This window comes from Gekko japonicus, unplaced genomic scaffold, assembly GCF_001447785.1.
Source record: "Gekko japonicus isolate JY-2015 unplaced genomic scaffold, Gekko_japonicus_V1.1 scaffold159, whole genome shotgun sequence".
Lineage (NCBI taxonomy): Eukaryota > Metazoa > Chordata > Lepidosauria > Squamata > Gekkonidae > Gekko > Gekko japonicus.
In genome coordinates this window covers 575,700-600,338 of record NW_015169177.1, presented here as the reverse complement: position 1 = coordinate 600,338, position 24,639 = coordinate 575,700, and the positions used below count along the sequence as shown (strand labels likewise).

Here is a 24,639-nt window from a genome sequence, read left to right as displayed (position 1 = left end):
ATTGAAACAATAGAATGGAATTTTTATTCTTAACCTGAATAAGAGAAAAGCTTTGACTTAAGACAATAATTATTATCATAAATGGTCATTTTATAGCTGTAATTTTAGTTAGTGTGTAGTTTTTGTAGGTGTTATGTAGAAAATAAAATTTAAACATTATATATAAAAAAGAAAGGGCCACAAGAACTACGCACTGAAGCAACCCTTCCTGCCCTCCCTCTCATGATCTACCTAAGTTCACAGAATCAGTATTGTTGTGAGGTGGCCATCTAGCCTCTCTTTGAAAACCTCCAAAGGAGGAGAGCCCACCACCTCCTGAGGAAGCCTGTTCCACTGAGGCTCTAACTGTCAGGAAGTTCTTCTTAAAGTTTAGCTGAAAACTCTTCTAATTTAATCTCAACTCATTGGTTCCAGTCTGACCTTCTGGGGCAACAGGAAACAACTCTTCACCATCCTATCTATGACAGCCCTTCAAGTAATTGAAGACAGTTATCATATCACCTCTCAGTCGTCTCCTCTCCAGGCTAAACATACCCAGCTCCTTCAACCTTTCCTCATAGGACTTGGTGTCCACACCCCTAACCATCTTCATTGCCTTCCTCTGGACACATTCCAGCTTGTCTATATTCTTCTTAAATTGTGGTGTATGGTCTACTAAGACCCTCTAGATCCTTTTTGCACATACTGCTGCCAAGACTAGTATGCATCTGATTTTTCCTACCTAAATGCAGAACTTTACATTTATCCCTATTGAAATCCATTTTATTTGTTTTAGCCCAGTTTTCCAGCCTGTCAAGATCATCCTGTATCCTGACTCTGTCTTCAACCATATTTGCTACCCCTCCCAATTTAGTATCATCTGCAAATGTAATAAGCGTGCCCTCTATTCCTTCATCCAAATCATTGATAAAGATGTTGAACAAAACAGATCCTAGGAAAGGTCCCTGAGGCACTCCACTTGTCACTCCTCTCCAAGAGGGTGTGAGGAACCATTAACAAGCACTCTTTGGGTGTGATCTGTCAACCAGTTACAGATCCACAGTAATAGGATCCAAACCACATTTTACCAATTTGTCAACAAGAATACTATGTGGAACCTTATCAAAAGCCTTACAAGTAAAACAGGCTTGGTCTTCCAATGATGTGGTCAGTTGGACATCTACAAGGTTAGCCTGTGACTATGGTGGATCATGTTTTATTGCTTTCCTAAGCTGAGATACCAATGTTATCCCTGATGTGCTAGCTCTGTATTTCAGGGACACTCGTTAACATAGGTAAGCATCCAGCAGTCATATTCCCTTTCTTTATTCTGAAATGACACAATTCATTTTATCACATCAGTCCCACCTCATCTTTTGCATGTGTAGATGTGGCCCCAACCCCCGCATTTTCTGAATATATAGGGATTAGGGAGGCATGAGACCACTTTCAGGATTCTTGAGAGGAGAGATCCTTGTTCTGTCCTGTTCTGTGCTGTGCCTATTATCCTGCAGATGTTCCCTCCCCCCCCCCCCCACACACACACACACTTTTTCCTCCCACAAGTCTCGCTTCTGGCTTTGGGGCCTGGCTGGTGATGGTGGGGAGTTAAACACTTAACATGATGGCATACACAAACAGCCCTTATAGTTGTGCAAAATAACCATAATTAGTTAACTAACTTGTGTCATTTTTTAGGACAACATCTAGATGTAGACTGTCTAGTAAAATGTATCCATGGCTCTCCTGTGCCTTCCAGTAATTTATACAGCGAGAGAGTTTACTTTCTCACCCTCTTTCTAATGTATGATACAGTAACTCTGCAATAATTTACTTAGGACAATGAAAGAAAAATTCCTTCCTGCTGCCAGTTTTGAGTTTGAGGTGCCCATAGTGTTCTTGGCAGCAGCTAGGAATGTTTCCTTCATTGTCTTACCTAAATTATACTGCTGGCTTATTTCCCTGTTTGCTCCAGTCTGAATAGAAGCCCACAGTCTATGGTCCTGTACTGTTCCCTCCATGCTGTTCTATCACATAAAAAGAAAAGAACTGGGACAGAATTTCCCAGAGGCGTGTGCACTAATAATCTCAAATTAATTTGTGAGATGTACAAATGAAGTTAAATAAAGGTGGGTGGAGGTCAGCTCCTGTACTTCGAATTGTGGGTCTGTCACGTATGCATGTCAGAACTGTCTAACTTGCTAAAAGAAAAAGTGTGCGTGCACACGAAAGCTCTTACCTTGAATAAAACTTTGTTGATCTTAAAGGTGTCACTGGACTCTAAATTTGTTCTACTGCTTCAGACCAGCACGCCTGACCACCTGGATCTATCTTGCTGACAGAAAGGGAGGCATTGCTGCAGAATCTATACATTCTGTGTTCCGTATGCATTTTTTGCCTTTCTTGCAAACTGGTTAGAGGCTGTCTTGTCCATTAGCTGAATGGGAAAGTTTTTTAAAAGCAGAATAAAACCACATTCATTTGGAATGTGTAACTTTTTATAACCCAGGAGTAAACTCTTGACTGTGCTCTCCCCCCCCCCAGTTCTATAACATGCACAAGCAATGCTTGGCCTTAGCACGACTGGGTCCAGTGTTCCCTCTAAGCTCCTCAGTGTTGTGAGCAGAAATCCTACCTTGTCAGCGAAAAAAAGCTAGTAGCATTAAAGTTGTGAGTGAGTCAACATTTGACTATTGCGTAAATTAGATTTTTAGAAGATTACTTCCATAACCTTGTAAAAATTTCAGAACAAATCTTTTAAATTATATTTAAGCTATATTTTAAGAACAATTTAAACATTATAAGAGGAAAACAGAATCAAGTCAAATTTCACCCACCCCTTTCCACTATATTGGTAGACCTGTCCTCTGGAGAACAGGTCTACCCACCCCAGTCCACTATAGTGGTAGACCTGGCCTCTAGAGAATAGGTCTACCCACCCCTTTCCACTATATTGGTAGACCTGACCTCTGGACAACAGGCCTACCTGCCCCAATCCACTATATTGGTAGACAACTGTCATCTTGTGCTAAGCCTTAGAAAACATACCAGCACTTTAGGGGGATCTCATGCAGTCTTCCTTTGGTTTTTTTTTAGTGAGATATGATAACCAGCATTACAGGTCAAGTATAATAAAGGAGAAACAATCACTGTCAGAACTCTACCTAACCTAACAAACAGAAAGTTGCTTAAATGTTATCAACCTGCCCAAACAACTTATTTATTCAAATAGTTATATCCCACTTTTTCCTGTGTCTCAAGGCAACTCACAAATCATACTGAAAAGCATAATAGGGGTGTGCAAAAAATATATCATTTTTTGCTCCATTGTATCCTATGGGGGCCATTATATTCAATAGGCTCCATAGGCTATAATAGAGAATTGATCTGGGGATATCTGGGGCTTGGGGGGCTGTTTTTTTGAAGCAGAGACGCTAAATTTGCAGCATAGCTGCTGGTGCTTCTCCTCAAACTCCCCCGCCCAGTTTCAAAAAGACCGGGCCAGGGATCCAATTCTATGGGCCCCAGAAGGAGGTGCCCCCATCCATCATTGTTTCCAATGGAGGGGGGAAATGCCTTGTGAGCTGAAGCAGAAATCCCTGAGCTGCCTGTTAAACTTTTGTGTACCAGTACCTCCTAGCACAGCTTAGAGGGAACTATGCTTGGGTACCTAATGGCAGTTTAAAGATTGTTGCATGAATCATTCATTAAGTTAACCCCCATTTTAAAGAATGAGACATCAGAGAAAGGAGTGTGGCTAGACTTATTTTATAAAATCTGCATGTACAGTAATTCTTTTCTAACAGGTTTTTACAATTAAAAAGTTCTGTCCTCGGGTTTCTATGCTGCAAGCACACCCTGTTGGGCACCCTGTCTTTCTTGCATGTGTGGCCTTTTCCATTTACTTCCTTAGAGCCCTTGTATCTCTGTGTACCCTCCTTTTCATGCTCAGACCTGTTTTTTTCCATTGCGGGTAAGGGGAAGTCCTTCATATGGATGCTTAAAGAGGATTGGACATGTATACAAGACTTTGGGTTTAAGTTCAAGTTTTTGGTTACGTCATTGGTGAAACAACCTCTAGTAGAACCAGTGTCAGAACCTTCCTGTGTTTCAGTATGGTCTGCATTCTCAAAGACATGTGGGGGTATTGGATACTCTATCAAAAGTTTAAAAGACAGCATTAATTGTTAACTGTTCTGCTACACACTTCCATGCATATCATGACTGCATTTGAATATCAGGGTCAAATGGAATGTGAGAATGAACACTACTGGCCGTTCTGCTTAGATGCCTCGTTCCTTTCAGTTTTTTCGTCTTGTATGCAGAGCTTGATTGAAGGCTGCTGGTTTGGGAAGCCTTGAAACAGGCTCCAGTTTGCTGTGATGTCTTAATGCAGGCACTTGGATAAATAAGACCTCCCCCCTCCCTGATTCTGAATCTTAGTTAGGGGGGGCAACCTATTCATTTGAATATTTTTGCAAACTTGATCTTTATTAATTTGTGCTGTGTGAATGAAGGGACGAAAGAGAACGGTGGAGCTGTGTTCATGACCTGTCATGGACAAATCTCTGTTTGTCCATGATGTTTGAATACAGCCCAGGAATTCCTTTAAACAACTGGCTGAATGTCGCATTGATACTGTACAAGAAAGAGAACAGCATATTCCCATGGAATTAACTGTTGAATGTTTGATATGGATATGAATTTCTGTGATTGATAATTTGTATTGTTATTGCTGTGTTCTAGACACCAAATTAAAACTAAAACATTCCTTTTAAAGCTATTGAAGTCCAAAAGCAAACTTTCATATTAAACATTTAAAATATATTATTACCATCTAACTTATTGTAACCCTTAACTGCCCTAACTAATGACATTTAGGTTATTACCAGTGCAATCCTGTGCAGAGTTACTCCAACCATTGATTTTAAGGGAGTCACTGAGAACTGGAGTAGCTCTGCATAGGATTGCACTGTAGGTCAGATAAACAGCATTAGTAATGAAAGGCATGAGTATAAAACACCAGAAATGCATTTTCTTACTTTGAGTTTTCTTTTCACATTACAGGCATGTAGCCATCGCTCCAATTCTGAGATAATTTGCTGCACAACTCCTTCACTAAAACCCTATAACCTGACACTGCCTTTTGTGACAAAAGTGTTTTTCATTTTTGATGGTGTCAACTCATCACGTTTTAATTTTGATTATGTGAATGACCCCAGCTTTACATTTTCTGAAATACCAGTGGTGATTTCCAAAGGAAACCAGAATATAGTGATTAAGGTAAGCTGATGAGCAGTTTTAAGAATGGTAAATATATTTTTCCCCTCTGCAGGATGTGAACAGTGTCAGGAATAAAGGGGTATCCAAAATTAATAGGGATTGGTATTCAGTATTAGTAGGGATCTGTCCTTCCACTGTGGAGCTTAGGGTGGTATACATCCTCCATTTTATTCTTACAACAACCATGTTCAGAGAGTTAGACTGAGAAAGTGTGACTACAAAGATGAATATGGATTTGAACCCATCTCTCCTCAGGCCTCATCCAGTATCACTACTCCAGCATAACTGACCACATGCGAACATCTGAAAATACTAAACTTTTGTGATAGGATCTCAGTCAGTGTTCTACTGCATAAATTATGCCAGAGGCCCCCACCATCTCTAAGCCTGCTTTTGAGAACTTGTGTTACTTCAGTCAAAAGATCAGTGTGGCCCAGATTTTGAGGACTGTGCTTTCAGTCCTGCCAAACACATGAAACACAGGGACAAGTTTACATGCCTTATGACTATATTTTTGTCATCTAATAATTAAGCAAGCACAGCATGAAATTAAATGGCCGCTTGGTTCAGTGAGCAAGCAGTTCTTACCGAACCAGAATTCTTTTATCTGTTTCCTTAATTAGTTTCAGGAGAGTGGAGAAGCCTTTATCACTTGGTTTTTCTGTAAAACTAAGCTAGTTTCCACCAAGTAGCCGTGTACAAAGTAATGTTTATCTCATTCAGATATACAAAATAGTACCCCTCCCCTCCAAAATAAGCCCCCATTTTCTCTGCCACCTTAGACAAGATCTTGTCCGTCAAGGCAGGCCATCACAGTTTCATTTTTTAATGACAAAGTGCAAAGAGTTGATTTTAATCTCAGTCTCAAAAATCCCTCATGACAAAACTCTGCCTTTGCCAAAGTTTGTGGCTTACCTTAAATCCATTCATAGTCGATCAAAGCTAGTGTAATAGATTTCTACTGCCTGGTACTGCTGCTTCTGCTCTTCTGACATGCTTCATACTTTTGCCAGAAAAGAGATTATGAAGCCTAGGGAATTGTTTTGTCTAGCTGTCTAGGCCCACCAAAAACAGGACGTGGAAATTCATCATCTTTGCTGAAAAAGGTAATGCTGATTTTATAATCAGTCACTGCAGGCTGAAAGCTAAAAATGCTCTATTTTAAATTTTAAAATTTGTTTCATGATCTCCTTCCACACTGCAGATGAAACTGGTCTGCATATCTTATGGCTCAGCTCAGGTAACTGCCTAAAATTGTCTATGAGACAGTAGTTACACGTCTTCCGTCCACTAGCCCTACTTGTGCTGTTGCTTATTTTGTCTTGTAGAGAAATTTTGAGTTTAAGGTAGCATCTGTTAGAGCTTCCAGACAATACAGTCTAAAAGCATTGTGCTAGTTCAAACCTCTTCATTGGCTGCTACTATAAAAGGGATAGAGAGCTCTTTGGAAATGTGAATAACTCTTTGGAAATGTGAATAACTCATCATACAGAGAGGCTCTGTTCTGTTCATGGGTCTGTGGGATGGGGTTCAGTGGTTGCCATATTTGAAAAACCCTCTATGGAACTTTTTGATTTGGTATGTTAGACATTGATATCAAGAGTTATTGTCTTTGGGGCAGCACAAAAACAGTATTTGAATCCAAAATACAACCCAGCTGAAGAATGCTACTATTTTGATAACAGTTATTAGAAGAATTGTCCAAGCTATGTGAAGATGCCTTAGTGCCCCAAGCAAGATCAAACCACCATTGTGTTGCCTTTTAAATTAAATTCCTAGAGAATTAAGGAATTAAGGATAGCAGAATTAAGGATAGCAGAATGTGCATTTTCCATAAATAAGTCCATAAAATGTTCCATTTAACCAAACAGAGTAAACGGAAACAAACCATACATGTATGTATACATTTACCATGAGTCCCTGTGAGTTGCAAAGCAGAGGACTAAATCTGATCTTCAACTTCTGATAAAATTGTTCAGTTCCCTGTGCAAGCTCCCATTCACAGGAACAACCTATGATTATTTCTTAGTGAAGAAAAGATAAGCCTTATTTGTTAAGACTTCCATGGTTTTGGTCATGTTTGTTTTTATAATTATTTCTCTTTTATTTTTTTCCTTAGGGAAATAATATTGACTCAGAAGCTGTTAAAGGCAAACTACTAAAGGTTGGAAACAAGAGTTGTGAAAATATCACCTTGAAGTCGCAGTCTGTTTCTTGCACTGTTCCTATAGAACTGTTGAAATCCAATAGTCAACTCAATATAGAGGTAGGATATACCTCAGCGTATTCTAGAGGATATCATGTCTTTGTCATACATTAAAGAACACTGAGAAAAGTCATCTCTATTTATATTATTCTTTCCTATATAATAATGGGTACTATTTGCCAGCATTGCCTCCCACCTTAGTTCAGTAGCATTTAATTCAGCAGTTACTAATACAACAAGTGAGTTGTTATCAGTTTCCACACCTGAAACTTGTATCCATATAGGTAATCATTATATTTCTCAATAATGGCTCATTTCAGTGCCAAAATTTTATGTATAGGATAGTGAGATGTACAGAACAGTACAGCCTTGACTAGGAAATACAAATCTTTTCCCCCCTTCAAATTCTAAATTCAGAGCTATACCCAGTCTCCTGAGGTAGCATTAGTATGCATCCCCTTTCCTGTAGTAGTCAAAAATGGACCCCAAAATAGTGTTCTTGAAGGTCGGGGGACTCCCCAGGCACAGCATTAAAGTGGAGCAAGGGAATTGGCAAAAATATCCCCCATCCTTTACCTGGGGTCTAAATCACAGTCTGTACTCTTGGACATGTAGCCCTAAGAAATCTGTGTAGCTGAAAGCCTGGGCTGCTCCTTTCTCAAGTCCCACATGTGTTCACTGCTATCTTCTGTGTTGACTTTAGCCACTGGAAAACTAACAGCAGGTTCTCTTTATTAGAGTATGTTGCTGCAAAATACCTACGTCAAAAGTATGTTCTTTCATTTCTGCTCTGTCTTAGAAATGTCAGCTTTGGGGAAAATTGTAATCCCACAGAGTTTTTAGGTGATACTCTTTTTAGAAGTCACTAAAAATGCTGTCTTGCTTTGTAATATGAATATTTGCTCAGTCAGTCTTGCTGCCTTCTCAAATGTTTCTGTCTGTGCACTTAGTCAGTGACTTGAGTGCAGGCTATCGCAGTACATTTCTTAGCTGTCTACCCTCTGCAGTTATCCTTAATCATTTGATTTGATTGCTGCTTCCTGATTGCTCTTATTAACTGGGATGGATTGGGAGACTTATACAGTTATTCCTTGCACTAATGCATTGAAAAGGGTTCCTTTAAGCACTTCAGTCACAGTCTAATCCATTTGTTCAGAAAGTATTGCTTTTCTCACAGCTTTTTGAAGAAATTTTTCCAACCTCTACACATACACTGAAAAATTCTATCCAGTATTTTGCCTGATACTAAGAAATCAGCAATAAATGTCTTCAGCCTCCTCTATAATACCAAATGAGTTCTACAAACCATTCAGGCACTCTTGAACACAAACTGCAGGGACACAGAGTATGCTGTACTTCCAATGTGCAGACCTCAAAAGACTTTCCACAGATTTCTCTGTCTTGGATACCTGCTACTCATTCAGTATTTCTGTGATATGCTCAAACCAAGTACCAAAACATTCATCACCCAGTCATATCAGTACATTTCCACTGAAAATATATATTTGCAATATGAATTTTACTGTAAATGGGGTAGAGCTACCAAGTCCCTGGTGGGGGCAGGAGGTGCCCTGCCCCAGGTCCTGTTGTCCGCTATAGAGTTTCTTGCAGTTCCTAGAGCTACCCTTTGTCATTTCCTGTATGTACTTTTGGTAAGTGCATAAGGCTGCATTAAAAAAAAAAACCCTCCTCAATGCTGTGCCTCAAGTGGCAACCCTTGAGTGGAAGTACAGAACTTTATCAAGAGCCACTGCTCACATTTCAGGCAAAGATTAATTGGTGGAAACTACCAACAAACCAATCTATTTGTAAAATATATATGTATATGCTTACATTATTTATAAACATAAGAAAAATTGTTGCATTATATACTTCTAAATTAACATCTTCCTCCCTACCACTCTCCTCACAAAAAAAAGGTACTATAATATAAGCAAAAGTACCACAGGAGAGATTCCTCACTACTATGGTAATCAATGCTTGGTTTATATCGTAAGTCTTGGAATAGATAAAAAGAATGGAATGTGAAGGAGGAAGAAAATTTTCTCCAGTTACTTTAATACACAACAATACAAAACCCTGCAAATAGAACAATGTGTTCTTCTCAGGTCTCCTTGTAGAAAGGCAACAATGTTATCAAGAAAAGAATTCACTAACTCTGAGAAAGGCTTTTCTTTTAAGCCAGAAGAAGCTTCACCGCCTATCCTCAGCTGCTGCTGTTGTTTTTTTGACTGTCAGACTTGTCATCACATACCTGAACATTCCTAACTCACAGCCACTCCCAAATAAGAAAATTCAAAGCTTGTGGTACCCTACATGTGCACGATGTATCTTGAAATAACACATATATAGCACTAGGGCTTCACATATTCTGTTTTTGTGTATTCATACGTTTCATCCCTGTCACAGTTAATACATTTTACTGGGCATGGTTCTTTAAAAGAGGAGTTGACTCAAATGGAGATGAGCACCGCCTCCTAGAGTCAGATTCAACTGGCTTTCAACCAAGGGAAACCTTTACCTTTACTTTACTGTACTGTGTCACTTATTACCAGCCTACTGAAAGTATGAGCTTAGTATTTGAACTGGGGCTTTGGATCCCTTAAAGGTAAAGGTTTTTCCCTTGCTTGAAAGCTAGTCAAATCCAACTCTAGGGGGCGGTGCTCATCTCCGTTTACAAGCCAAAGAACCAGCGCTGTCTGAAGACATTTCCATGGTCATGTGGCTGGCATGACTAGACGCCGAGGTGCACAGAACACTGTTACCTTCCCACTGAAGTGGTGCATATTTATCTACTTGCAATTTCTTGCTTTCGAACTGCTAGGTTGACAGGAGCTGGGGCCCGAGATGGGAGCTCACTCTGTCACGCAGCACTAGGGTCTTGAACTGCCGAGCTACCAACCTTCCAGTCTGCAGCTCAGTGTCTTAACCCCTGAGCCACTGCAGCCCCTTAGGAGCTTGTATTTACCAAAAAAGAGTAAAATTGACTGTCTCCGTTCAGAGGTTTTGCCCTTTCAGTAATCCCTAATATATGTATATTCTTATATCTGTTCAGTTTTCCAGAAAATGTGGATGGTGTGTGAGGCAAAACAGAACTCATTATCTATTTAACCCATCTTAGGTGTGTTTTGTGTGTGTTTTTTTTTAAGAAGACTGTTCTTTTAATTATAACTGCAGGATTAATGGAGTTGATAGAATCAGAGTTTTGTGTATTTTCAGGTAGTATAATAATAGATTGAGTGTAGCTTGTTGGTGTAGTGGCCATCTGTTATAATTTGATCCTTATTTTTATTTATTTTTTTGGATTGCGCTCACCAACACCTTTCCTGGCACCTGCAAAGTGTTTTTTTTAAGTGGGCAAGGCCAGATGGGGCTGTTTCCCAGCAAGGCTTCTGATCGGCCATTGGATACCTCATTGGCTGTGCAGATTTTTTTTAAAAAAATGTTGGTTTGGCAGCCTTTGCCAACATATCACAAGGATCTTCACTGCTTGGCTGAAGGTGAATGCAAGAAAATACTTTTTAAAAATATGTGCATTTTAAAAGGCATCCTGTTAAACAGAGCTTCTGCCTGAAATGTTGAAGAGTGACTATTAGAGGTAGCATATTAGAGGTTGGAAAATCCTTGGAGGCAGTGGAACCTGGAGAGGGCAGGGTTTGGAGAGGGTATAATACCATAGAATCCACCTCCAAAGCAGCCACTTTCTCCAGGGGAACTGATCTCAGGAGATCCCCAGACCCCACCTGGGGGTTGGCAACCATAGCGTATGCGTGACCTCATTCCCTGAGATTTTGTGGTTGGCTCTGCCTCTTGTGGCACCATTTTGTGGTTGCGCCCACCACCTTTTGTCATAATTCCAAAAGGCTGCAGGTTCCAAAAGGCTGGGGATCCCTGTTCTAGACTAACTTTGTGACATAAAAGTACTACTAATATACAGGTTTTTCCTTGCATAGATAGATGTTCCAACCATCTCCCACTCTTCAGAGCTTCATTCATACTCAGTAGAAGACCTCATGGTGCACATTGGGCACTAGAGATTGATATCTGACTTCTCAGAGAGTGCAGTATTTTCAATAACATTAAAAAGTTAACATTGAAGCAGGCATAATTGTGATAGGCTCAGGAAATTATTTAAAACATCTTTTACAGATGTAACATTAATATCTAAAGTGCCACTTCTGGTTTAATTATTACAGACAAAAAAGAACTCAACAGGATTGAGGGAGCCTCAAAGTATCAAACTGCATTAGCACTTACTAAACCAGAGAGAAATCCTAAACAGGTGTAACTCAGAGTCTTACTCAAACAGTTTTACCCAGGAAAGTGTTCTTAGGGCTCCACTCGAGTATCTTCTTCGTGGTCTCTGTGCATCACACCTCTGGGATATAGTGTGCCTGTGCCAACCCCGATCAGTATAATGGAAAGCAAAAAGGATTTCCGTGCCCACTCCCCGGTCACATGCCAGGCTCCACTGCGCATGACCAAGGGAGGGGCACGACGATCCCACCAGTTCTCTTCTGACCGCCGCACTGGTAGGACTCTCTCCACTTGGGTCGGTAAAACTATTTCTTTTTGGCCTCTAGGCCTCGTTTTATTCAAGTTTAGTTAGTTAGGAAAGTTTTTCAGTTAGTGTTCTTTGGACTTTGTTTCTCTACTCCCCTCCCTCCGGCCTATGGCCGCTCGGTGGGGTTTCTTTAAATGGTGCTGGAAGTGAGGCAGTAAGATTGTCCCCCCAGATGGACATTCCCTTTGCCTTTTATGCCTGGGGAAAACACACCAAGTAGACTCCTGCGCCCACTGTTCCAAGTTTTCCGGACCAGGAAGAATCGGGCAGCTAGACTTCAGGTGGCACTAATGGAAGTCGCGTTCTCACAGGAGACGTCTGGGCACACCTCGATGTCGACGCCATCATCGGAATCGACAGTCATCCTGTCTTCAACATCAGCCTCCTCGATGCCGTAAAATCGGTACTGAAGCGCCCGATTCAGCACAACAGTCCGAAGCCCATATTCCTAAAAAATGTAAGGAGGGCAAGGACGTTCGGCTTATCAAGCTTAAGAAGCACAATAAAGGCTCTCTTGCAGTCGCTTCGCTTGATTCAAAAAGCCGAGGGCAGCCACAAGGTGCACTTTGGTCACCTTCGCTTCGCCCCATCCAGTCCCCTGACTCCGACCAGGAGCTGGACTTGACCCAGGTTCCTCGATCCCCCGATGTCAAGAACCTGCACCAAGATTGAAGGACACACATTGTCGCCCCTTCGCCTCCGTTCATCCCTGATGATCGGGATCGATCCCCGACGCCTCTTCAGCCCCTGACCTGGAATCAGCACCAGTAGCAATACCTGTATGGGGCTTATCCTTTTTTGGGATTGATGCCATGGCTTCCTCCACGTCCTCCCAATGCAGGAGAAGCCACGCTGTCTCTTAGTGACTCCGTGGTGGCCCCGGCAACATTGGTTCTCTACTCTGCTCCACCTATCCAAGGGCTCCTTCGTTCATTTCCCCCCAGCTGCAGATCTCCTCCTCGCGGGGAAAGGGCAGATACTGCATCACAATGTGCAGCGTCTCAAGCTCATGAGGATCTTGAGGATCCTTTTCAATTGTTCAGAGACAGAATAGTTCATGTCCTATTGAAGTGTCGCAAACCGTCTACCCAAATTTCTTACGCTGGAAAGTGGAAGAAATTCTTGTCTCACCTTGACTCGTTGGGATTGCCACCACCCCCATCTGACCTGATGGCAATCTTTGGGTTTTTATTATCTCGTCTGGATCTAGGCCTCAGCTGTGCCTCGTTGAAGGTCTATTTAGCCGCAATTTCGGCTAATCACCCGCTGATTGAAGGTCATTCTGTTTTCTCCCACCCTCAGACCAAGAAGTTTCTTAAGGGCCTGACCCACCTCTTCCCTTTGTCGCGTGGTCCCACGCCAGTGTGGGACCTACCCATGGTGCTTATGAGACTTATGGACAGACCTTTTGAGCCAATGGCTACTTGTAGTCTGTAGCTTCTGTCGTGGAAGACAGCCTTTTTAGTTAAAGTTACCTCCACTAGGAGGATGGGCGAGTTATCGGCACTCCGCTGTGACCCCCCTTATTTGAGTTTCCATCATAATGGGGTTATGCTGGCTCCAGATGTTTCTTTCTTACTGAAAGTAGTTTCTGAGTTTCATCTACAAGCAGACATTGTTCTCCCAGTGTTCTTTCCGTCCCCTTCGACGGAGGAAGAGCACCGATTTCACTCGTTGGACGTCAAAAGAGCTTTACTCTTTTACCTAAATCAAACACTGCCTTTTAGGAAATCACTGGCCTTGTTTGTATCTTATGCTCTACCCTCTCAAGGGAAGAAGCTGTCATCCCAATGCCTGTCCAAGTGGATTGTGGAGACTATTAAGTTATGCTACGTGCTAGCTAAGCAGTTGCTCCCGGGTCTGCTACGGGCACATTCCACCCGGGCAGTGGTGGCATCCACAGCCTTCCTGCGAGGTGCGTCACTAGACGATATCTGCAACGCAGTTACTTGGGCCACACCTCACACGTTTGTGAAGCATTATGCCCTTGGCGTACGTCTTCATCAGCATTCCATGGTTGGACGAGCGGTGTTGCAGGTGGCGCAGATTTAGGACCTCAGCTCCCTCCTCCAGGTACGTGTGTACTGCTTGTTAGTCTCCCAGAGGTGTGATGCACAGAGACCATGAAGAAGATAAACAGGTTGCTTACCTGTAACTGAGGATCTTCGAGTGGTCATCTGTGCATTCACACCACCCGCCCTCCTTCCCCTCTGCTTTCGGTCCTTCCTTTCTTTCTTTCTTTGGAGACTGAGGGCAGCGGTCAGAAGGAATTGGCGGGATCATCGTGCCCCTCCCTTAGTCATGTGCAGTGGAGCCCGGCACAAAAATCCCTTTTGCTTTCCATTATACCAATCAGGGTTGGCACAGGTGCACTATATCCCAGTGGTGTGAATGCACAGATGACCACTTGAAGATCCTCAGTTACAGGTAAGCAACCTGTTTTTTCTAGTTGTATGTCAATCACAGGTTCCTACAAAATATCTTGTCACTTTCAATCTCTTTCCAGTCTCAGCAAAAGCATGTTGCTCTTAAACTGTAGAAACTAAACTACATGTCCATCTTCAATGGATGAGATTGGCTGATCTGGGGCATTGTCAAAAGTTTCAGGGCTTAGGATCAAGGCTAGAGGCCAAAACTGTATTTGGAGTAGTCAGGAGGCATTTTTTAAAAAGTATATGATGAGGCACCAAATGTTGTGCAAGTGGGGGGGGGATTCTGCCAGTGGAAACAAGGCAAAATGGGACAGAAGATGGCAAGGGGAAGGAGCTGTGTATGTGAATTGTGTGCATGTACAATTAATAGGATCTTTCAGTGAAAGTGATTTTTTTAATGGAGATCCTGAGTTTTCTGTTTTAATTTCTTTCAGTGGAAGAGAGAAGTTTCATCAGCACTTATTGGGAAAGTCATGGTTCTGCCAGATCAGAATTTCAAAGGACTCATTGCTGGAGTTGTGTCAATATCCATTTTTCTTTTCTTGTTGTTTTTTGGGCTTTTCCTATGGAGAAAAAAGAGAAAACAAATCAAAGGTAGGTTATTGTTATTGCTACACTTTCTCTTTTTTTATGCCCCTCATAGGGGATTTTTTAATTGCATTTTCTATAAACTACAAAGAAATTTGGGAGGGGGTCTACAAACTATAGGAAAAAGTAAAGAAAACCCACTAAAAACCCAAGAGATGGTGGTCATATATACTGCTTTAAAAGTTAGCTTTAAACTCAGTGTTCAATTCAAGTTTATTGAATGTGGTCATCTAATAATCTATTTAAACTGAAGTAAAAATTTAAACACCATCGTATCTGACTTCTTAAAGAGCAAAATAAGTTAATACTTATAACAAAACATTGTAAGAGATCTCAAAGTGCAGTAACATCTCATCTTTTATACTTTTTCTTTCTCAATTGGTAGCTTGTCTTTGGTGCTGCCACCCCCAGTTTAGAGTCTGAGTTCTCGTCTGAAGATGCCACTTCTCCTTCTTCTTCACTTTCTTTGGTGCTGTCTTCTTCCTCTTCTTCTTCTCCTGCTGGACGACTATGTTAATACAGAAATTCACGTGCCTTTTCAACAGAGTCAATTTTTTCTTTCTTGTCCATAAATGTGAAGGTTGTGATTTTGGGTACAATCCATCTGTAGGGAATGTTGTTCTTCTGTAGGAATAAAACCAAGTCTCTATATTTTCTTCTTTTCCTTCTTATTTCAAATGGAATGTCCTTCAACACTTTTATTTCTTTGTCCTTGATATTCAGGGGAGTTCCATTTGTCGCTTTGAGAATTTGATCTCTTACTTGTCTTCTGGAGAATCTTACCATAACTTCCATTGGCAGATTATTCTTTCTTGTAAAATCTGAATACGACCTATAGATCGTATCAATTTCGCTTTGTAATATATCCGTTTTATATCTGCCATGGGGCCTAAAGTCTGTTTCAGATATTTTTATATCTGCCATGGGGCACATAGTCTGTTTCAGATTCTCTTCCTTCTCTTCCAGAACACCTTGAAATCTTAGAACATAGCTTGCTCTTTCCATTTGCAGCTGTAACAAATGAGACTCCTCCATTATTCCCTTTTTCTCCATCACCTGTAGTTGTTTTTTGAGCTTCTTGGTGTTGGCATCCACTTCTTTCAGCTCTTGCTCAGTTTTTTCTGTTTTTTTACTATCTCAGTTAATTGAGTCTGCTGTGCATCAAACTTATGGTGCAATGCCATAACTCGTTCCAGCAGAGGGCGCAGTGCTTCATTCAGCATCTTTTGCAGCTCTGTAGTTGTGTCGCTGGGCTGGGCTGGCAGTTCCGGCAAGCAGCTTAGGTTTCACTTGTTTGTCTTTCTCATCCTTCCTCATGGGCGCCATGTTTGGGAATTGTTTACTTTTTATAAAAGTTATCGCAGTCTCTGATACTCTTAAATCCACCTGGTAAGTTCTTAAATGCTCTTTATTTCAGTCCGTCTTGCTTCATTAGCCCACCCCCCTTTTCGTAGTAGCTCAAAGTTCACTTAGTTTTTCTTAGCGGGGGAGAGTTCCCTCCCCCCCTCACTTTCAACTCACATTTCAACAATTAAGTCCACTTTTGTTTTCAATTCGCTCGGCCACCAAACGCTTGCTCCGGTGTGCGATTTCTAGTTCCCATTCGGGACACTCCACAGCGGGACCTTCGGGGCATGGAGTAGCCCCCCGTCGCTGGGGGAAGGGCTTTCTAGTGCCATGGCGAACGCCAAAACCCGGAAGCACTTTATTGCTACACTTTCAATCTGTATCTCATTTTACTGGATAAGCAAAAAGACCCCAGGAACTTACAAAGGGGGAGGAAGGACAGACGAGGCAAGGTGAGCCAGGGAAGAATTTGCACAAATCCAATGGCATGTGCATCGAGTTCATTGTAGTTGGAGATAAAGAATTGGGCAGTTTGGCAAAGACTTCTTACAGAAAGTGGGAAGAGAGGGAGGTAACACCATATAGGAATGTTGGGAGTGCATTCCAGCCTTAAGTAAAAAGGTTTGTTGAGTACAAATGACGAATTGGGGCTTCTTCTTCATGGAAATGGACTGCTTAAGCCAGGGGTCCTCAAACTACGGCCCGGGGGCCACATGCGGCCCGCCGAAAACATTTATCCAGCCCGCCAGGTGTTTTTGCCACTGTCCTGTCCATATGCTACCCAGCACAAGGGGCCCCGGCGAGCGGTAGGGGCGCCATTCCCCTCGGCGCAGCGCCGCTTCCACTTTCCAGGGCTGCAAAAGTTTGCTTTTTTCTCCAACCGCTGGGGACCTGCCAGAGGGCCAGGAGCGCCGACAGCCAGGCCAGCACGCCCGCTCTCCCTTCCCAGGGTTTGTGCGAAGTTTTCCAGTGCCAGGCGAAGGTTCTGCCCCTTTCCCCTGAAACTGTCCACGGGCTAAGGAAGAGAGACGCGAGGCTCTGCCGGTGGCAACTCCAGGCTGCGCCGCTGGCTTCTTCTGCTGCCGTCTGCCGCACAGCCATGCTTTTGGGGCAAAAGCCCTGGTCAGCAACTAGGAGGCCACTGTGGGAAGGGAGCGCCAGCCGCAGAGGGCCAGCGTCTCACCCTCTCTCCGCTGCCCCCCACGCCATGAGACCTGCCAGCAAGACTCGTCGCCCGCAGATTCTTCTTCTTCCCTCTTTCCACTTCTAGCTTAGCTGCGGGGCTTGGCCTTAGTCCGGGGGGGCGGGATGGTCGGCTAGTTCTGCCCCCCGGCCCCCGGCCCCACCCCCGGCCCTCCAATGGTCTGAGGGACAGTGAACTGGCCCCCTGTTTTAAAAGTTTGAGGACCCCTGGCTTAAGCCAATGGATAGACATGCTGAATAGACTCGGTTTGGTTCCGGTTGTGGAGGCCTTCCTGCCTAGTAGTTGTGCGGTTAAATACATAGTGTTGTTGTCAGAACTGCTTGACTCCCTACAACTGACCAGGATGGTTATTCTGTAGCTCAGCTATCTCTTCTCAGCCCAGCGAGTTTAACTTCTTACCTGCTAGTAAAGCTGCCTTCCCATCTATATATATAAAAGAAAGTCCCCTCACCATAAAATCAACGCCCAGGCCAAACCGCTGGACCTAGAGACACCAAATTCTGGGAGAGCACTCCCACCATGGTGTAGGTGCTCGCTAAGAAGGGATTTTTAAAAATTCGGCCCCTAAGTGGGTTGAAAGCGGGGAAATGTGCTCCCCCCATTGATTCCTATGCGGCTGCCAGGCAGCTCTCTCCCTGCACCCCCCACTGTCTGACTGGTCAGCTGCAGATCTCAGAGTTCTGAGGTAAAAAAAAAAACAGTTACAGGGGACTGCAGACAGCTAATGACAGTTGAGGAAATCGAGAGTGGACAACAAGCACCTGTGAGGTTCAGTAATGCTGCTGGCCCAGCCTCTCCAATGGCTTCCAACACACTCCCCCCACCTCCTACACCTAACAGGCGGTTGTCTATCAGGTGCAGCCCCACCTCCACAGTGGTTTCTAATACTCCTCCCCCCTCCCCCTCCTACACTGGACAGGCAGCTGCCTCTCAGGTGTAGGAGGGGAGGTGGGGTGGCTTCCAACACATTCCCCCACCTCCTATACCTAACAGGCGGTTGTCTGTCGGGTGCAGCCCCACCTCCACAGTGGCTTCTAATACTCCTCCCCCTCCTACACTGGACAGGCAGTTGTCTGTCGGGTGCAGCCCCACCTCCACAGTGGCTTGTAATACTCCTCCCCCCTCCCCGTCCTACACTGGACAGGCAGCTGCCTGTGAGGTGTAGGAGAGGAGGTGGAATGCTTGCAGCCACCGGGGAGGTTTGCTCAGCAGGATTGCCTTAGCACTGCCGCTGGCCCAGCCTCCCCAATGCCTTTAAATACAGTCCCCCCCAACACCAGACAGGCCAGTGTCTGTCAGGTGTAGGAGCAGGGCCAGGGTATGAATGTTTATGGGGAGATAGTAAAGGACATTTCTATGAGCCATTTCGATGCATGCCTCCCTCATGAACCTGAAGAAATGTCCACCACATATCTACTCCCTCACACCAGCTCCCCCTCACAGTTCTCACCTCTTACTGCCCCCAAGAAAGCTCCTGGCAAATGTCAGCCAGATACACCAACGCTACAAGGGGGAGGCAACTTAGGAATGCGGCAAAGACATTTGCACATAGTACTCCTGCAGTGCACTGAGCTGCGCAGGCCAAGTGCCAGCAAGATCACTCAGAGGTGCTCAGAACAACACAGTCTCTATATGAGCAAAACAGTCCAGGAACACAAGTAGAGTGGCCATCACTTTCGTGGAAGGTAGCAGGAGTTGACTTAACAGACGACTGCTTCTTAAATGGACAGTTCTATGTTTCCTGCTCCAGAGTGAGCTCACCAAGCAGCTTGGTGATCCTGGCACCTGAGGGCAGAGCCACCAATGTGGTCTAGAGAGAGGTCCTTCAATAGAGGGGGGGGGGGCAGTACATATGTCTCACTTCATTTCTTACACTATAATCTTCTCCATTAGAATTCCTACAACAAATGTCACATTTCAAATTTCACATCATCAGTATTATAACTGGATTTACGAAACTTAAATACCATAGCGAAGCACGGGTATCAGGCTAGTTTATAATGTAGGAATGGAATATTATGTTACTACCGTAGCTCTGGATCCAGGCTAACATGCCTCTGAATTGGAAATCAGCGTTATTAAAAGTTGTACCTTGGTATAATAGATTGGTGAAAGCTCCTAGCAACAAACCCACTTTTAATTATGCTGCTGTTCTGTTATATGGGGGAAGAAAAATATTTTGCTGTGTCTTTTCTACAGAACATTAGCAGCCTGCCTCAGAGTAGCACTACCCCTGGTAATTATGATTTTTAAAGCTACTCAAGCTTGCACAGATTCATTATAAGAATGTTGCTGCTGTCCTGAAGCTTGGGACAAGTCTTTTAAGTGCTCTTGAATTCAGTAATTGACACATTTTTTTTCCATGTGAAGACTTAGGCAGAGAGATTGTACGCTACGATGGAAGAGTGCACACTCCTCACTTGGACAGGCTTGTCAGTGCAAGGAGTGTGAGTCCCACGACAGAAATGGTGTCGAGTGAATCTGTGGATTATAGATCCACATTTCTAGAAGGTATTGTTTTTCTGATCTGTTATCTCACCTGTCATCATATGTCTGCATGCTCTGATATTGCAGCCTATTCAATAGATTTTGTACCTTTTGATGAGTCTTAGAAATTTAATCTTTTTGTATAGATGTTGCACTTTTGATTCATTTACAGTGTGCCTCAGACTCAATGCTCCCTCTAAGCTGTGGAGTCTTGTGAGCAAAAATTCTACTTTGTGAGCTACTGGAATTAGAGTTGCGAGTGACCGATTTGGCTGCTGCATAAATCAGTTTGCTCGGGAGCCATCCTTCCTGAGCAAAGGCAAAAATGTGCGAGCTGGAGGCTAAAAAACTGTGAGCTAGCTCACACTAACTCAGCTTAGAGGGAACACTGCTCAGACTGCCACTTTGTGAACCCACTGTAAAAAATAGGATGACCACTCCTTAGCTGCAATCAGACGAGGCCTTTGATCCATTGTCATTGCTTCTCCCCAACGGATTTTAAGTGCTTGTCCAGACAGCAACATGTGTCCTGTCCCAAAGTCATCAGCCCCCCCCCCCCCCCGCTCACTTCAGACTTTCCCGACACCACAGAAAGTCCAGTATTTATGTATCCTACCAGTTTCACAGCACTTCTGTGGATGTGTGATTGCTTTCACGTGGTGAAGCCTTTTGGGAAGACAGATTGCTGACTTCCTCTTTCGCTGCCTTTTTTTTGTGTTACTGACGTGTGCATAAGCAGATACATGCTTCAAGCAGTACTTGTGAGTTTTGTCATCCCCTCCCCCGCCTGCTCCAGCTAAACCGGAGAGAGCTCCCTGCTCAGGATCAGGCTTATCTCTTCACTCAGTTTAAAAAACACTTTCCTCACACTGAACTACAGATCCCAGCAGCCTCCTCCAGCATTCCAATTGGTCACCAACTGCAGCCATCCTGCCAGGAGTTTGAAGTGCTGCTTCCCATAAGTGCCTATGCCCATGTCCAGAAGACAAATGATTAAGGAAAACTGCCCCCCACCCCCCTCCGTGGCTGCCACATCTAATCGATCAACCACAGGTGCATGTGTGGTAAGGCAGGTAAAGGGAGGGAATGTCTGATCAAACCTCTCCATTTCAAAGAAACCTGGTTAAATTAGAAGTGGCTCCAGAGCGCACAGTAAGCTTGACGTCGGAATGCAGCCCTTGTCTTCCACATTTATGATTGACACTACTCTTCTTCAGCCTCTGTAGCAAGGTCCTGGTGATTCTGATGATGGGGATGGACCATGGCTCAGTAGGAAGAGTGTGCTTCTTATACAGAAGATCCTAGGATTCATCTCCAATTAAAAGTTTTTCAGATTGCAGGTCTTTGATTAGATGCTTGGAAACCATATTTTCCCCCACACTCTGTCATGTAGGACGTGGCGGTCAAAATAATTTGACAGTTCTAGCACAGCAAAAAAAAAAGAAAGGTCTCTGGCCTAAGTTGAGACTCTCCTGGAGATTTAACAAACTGTGCTCCTCCCATGATTTCCTGTAACTGTGCACTGCTGCAGCCTTAACAGGTGTTGGCATCTTTCCTAGAGTTAAGTCACTAGTTTACACCCTGTTTAAATAAGAGTAATAAAATTTGATACGGAGACAAAATAGTTGAACTTTTGGTTATTGATCAATGAGGGTTGCCCCACACAGTATTTCTACTCACTTATGTACTGTGAATAACAACAACAAGTAGCCCTCTTCCACAGACAGCTGTGAGCAAAGTTGCCACATCTGTAGCAGTGTAGAGAAAGTTGCAAAAATCATTGCAACAGATCTTTAATAAGCGCAAAGAGAGAGAACATTTTCTGTGGTGCCATGGTGTCTAAGCAAGAGCTATAACATTTAATCAATCAATTTAGGGTTTTTTAAAAGTTTCTTCATTAGAATATAGTTCAGGAAATCATCTAACAAGGTGTGCAGCAGAGCAGCATCTGATGGACTCAACATGTAGATGTCCAAAGAGTGGTGAGAGAGTACAAACTGAATACAGTGTTTAAAATGAATTGTTGTAAGGAATTATTTAACCTGGAAAGCTGCTACCTTTCAAATCCTTTAACTATAACTGGTATTGAAGTAAGGAAGGCGGTGTTTAAAAAATCTTAATTGGAGTCAGTTCATGGTTAAAAGGAAAACAGTTGAGTAAAACCTTTAACAGGTCGGAAAGGCTAAAGCACAATTAAACCTGTGAGCCACCATTTATATATTTTGTTAACGTCCAGTTTCCTGGGTATGAGCACAACTCACCATGGTAGTGCTGGAACTCAGATTCTTGCCTTCCTGTATCATAGCAAGTGTTGCTCAATGAGGTGACCCGATAAATACCAGCCCAGATTCCAGACAGAAGCCCTGGGAATTTTTAGCATGGCTTAGAATGTTTCTAAATATCACATTAGTGCTCCAGTGGATCACTTGAGCACTGAAGATATAGGTCAGTTCACAGAATAAATAAGGGCTCATCCAGTTATGCCAGCCACCCACAGTCTGATGTAATCTTCTGGCAGTCCCAGAGTGAGACAGTTATATAGCCATGTCCGAATAACTTTTTTAAAAATCTTCTAAATGCTCCATAATTTGTTCAATACAGGAGGCAGCCATGGGGAATTTGGCACTCATTTTGTCATGTTTGTATCACACTTCATACAAATTGGTAAACCCAGGAGAATGAAGCAATCACCTCATGGGATATTGTCCTTCTGTGAATGGGCATGTACTTAGATTGCTTGATGTTTTACAAGCCATGGTTCTGTGTTTTCACTCCAAAATCACTGGGTTGCATCCAAAGCCTTGTTTCTACTTGCACAGCACCCTTTATCATTGCAGAGGCACTCCTGTGCTGCAGAGTTTGTTCCTCTGCTGCTAGGCACCCCTGCGCACACAAGACCACTGTGTTTCAATGACATTAGTGCCAGAGGAACAAGCTCTGCAGCAGAGGACTGCTTCCAAAGGACAAAGGGGGTGCAAGTAGAAAAAACATCTAGGGTCTTCTAGCTATTATGATTCAAAAATAATACAGATATTTTGTTAATGTGTATAGCAGCAAAGAACAAACTACAAATAGTAATGTTAGAAATGGGTCACCTACAGAAGCTGAAAAGATTCCAAGTTGTTAGGTTACATGAGTTGCAGTTAGTTTGCAGCTTAAAAAAGCCTTGCTTGTCTAGTAGAATTCCCATCTAGAGTATGCCGTTTTTTGCTATCAGAATACGATAGCAAAAAATTAAAAGACACATAAAAATTATGTTTCTTTCTCATCAACTGTTCCCAACCGCAGATGATGGTCCCCATACGCAAGTCACCCTCTTTGCCATTGCTTCCCCTTGCACTCCCCAGCTGCAAACTCCCCCAGCTGCTTACAGCCATTCCACCTCAAATGACCTCCTTTTACATCAAGCTCCAATTTCTCACGCCCTCTTCTCCTCCCTCCCCTCCAAAAATAAAAGTCCAAAGCAGCAACTCAGCCAAGCCTGGTGTGAAAAAATACAACCAAACAAATCCCCTCCTGGACAAATCCTCTCACTCACACAAACACAGCATTAACCACAGGGTCCCACTCTTGCAATGCTGCTTTGCAAACCCCACAACAAGCCCCCTGAAGCAAAGACAGAAAGCAAAACACAGAGAGACTGAGACTGGAGGCAGGCAGAGTTCACCCTGGACAGGTGCCTCTTTCCTCCTGGAAAACCTAATTATACAAAATCAGGGTAGGAACTTGCAGCAATGCTAAAATGGGGGTGGGGCGAGGAGAGAAAGGCACGAAAATAAATACAACTGGCTCCCTCCCCCTGCGCATCAGTGCCCCTTGCCTGTGTTACAGCGGCTGCTGGTCAGGGCCAGGCAGCCAGGAGGAGGCTGAGCAAGGTGAGGAGCAGTGCCAGCAGCAGGCCGAGGCCAGCACCAGCAACAGGAGGTGGGCTGGTGGTGTGCGGGGCTGGCGGGACCTCCTCATGGCTGGGCTGTGGAAGCAAGTGGCCATTCCTGAGCCATTCCTGAGCAGCCACTTTCCCAGGCCTCACACTTTCTTCCCCTCTTTCCCACCTCAGCAATGAGTGGTGATGGCAGAATCCATTGGCTCCTGCTGGCTCAGTCTCTCGCAGGGCCGGCTCCAGGCTTTTTTGTGCCCTAGGCGGGGCTACCTTCTGGCGCCCCCCCTGCTCACCAATTACGGGGGTTGCCAACCTCCAGGCAGAGCCTGGAGAGCATCCCAATGGGTCCCCACCCCCCTCCACCGCCACATATTTCGTGGCGTGCTCTTCAATGGGCCCTGCCTCTCCCGGGAGCCGGCTCGGCGGAGGCGGGTCCCGTTTGGTGGGCTGGAGGGGTCGGGGGCTCGCCACTCCCGCCCCTCCTTCCCTCCCATCCCGCTTACCTTGGCTCAGCGCTTTCCGGACTAGGGGAGAAAGAGGCGGCAGCGACCAGGGAGATGCAGGGCTTTTGGCGGGGGGCAGGTCCAGTTTTGTGCCCCAAGGGCCTGCTCGCTGCTGCTCACCTCCCCCCCCCCGCCCCCCCCCCCCCCCCCCCCCCCCCCCCCCCCC

General features: G+C 44.0%; 1 protein-coding gene across 1 annotated transcript in view; it reads left to right on the top strand.

The window, feature by feature from the left end:
* The window catches only part of MET (MET proto-oncogene, receptor tyrosine kinase), a 112,157-nt gene that overhangs the window by 67,398 nt on the left and 20,120 nt on the right, over positions 1 to 24,639 (top strand). The window contains exons 11-14 of the mRNA XM_015416013.1: positions 5,047 to 5,262; positions 7,382 to 7,528; positions 14,899 to 15,058; positions 19,974 to 20,114. Coding sequence (XP_015271499.1) covers positions 5,047 to 5,262; positions 7,382 to 7,528; positions 14,899 to 15,058; positions 19,974 to 20,114 — 664 coding nt within the window. The remainder of the gene's footprint in view (positions 1 to 5,046; positions 5,263 to 7,381; positions 7,529 to 14,898; positions 15,059 to 19,973; positions 20,115 to 24,639) is intronic.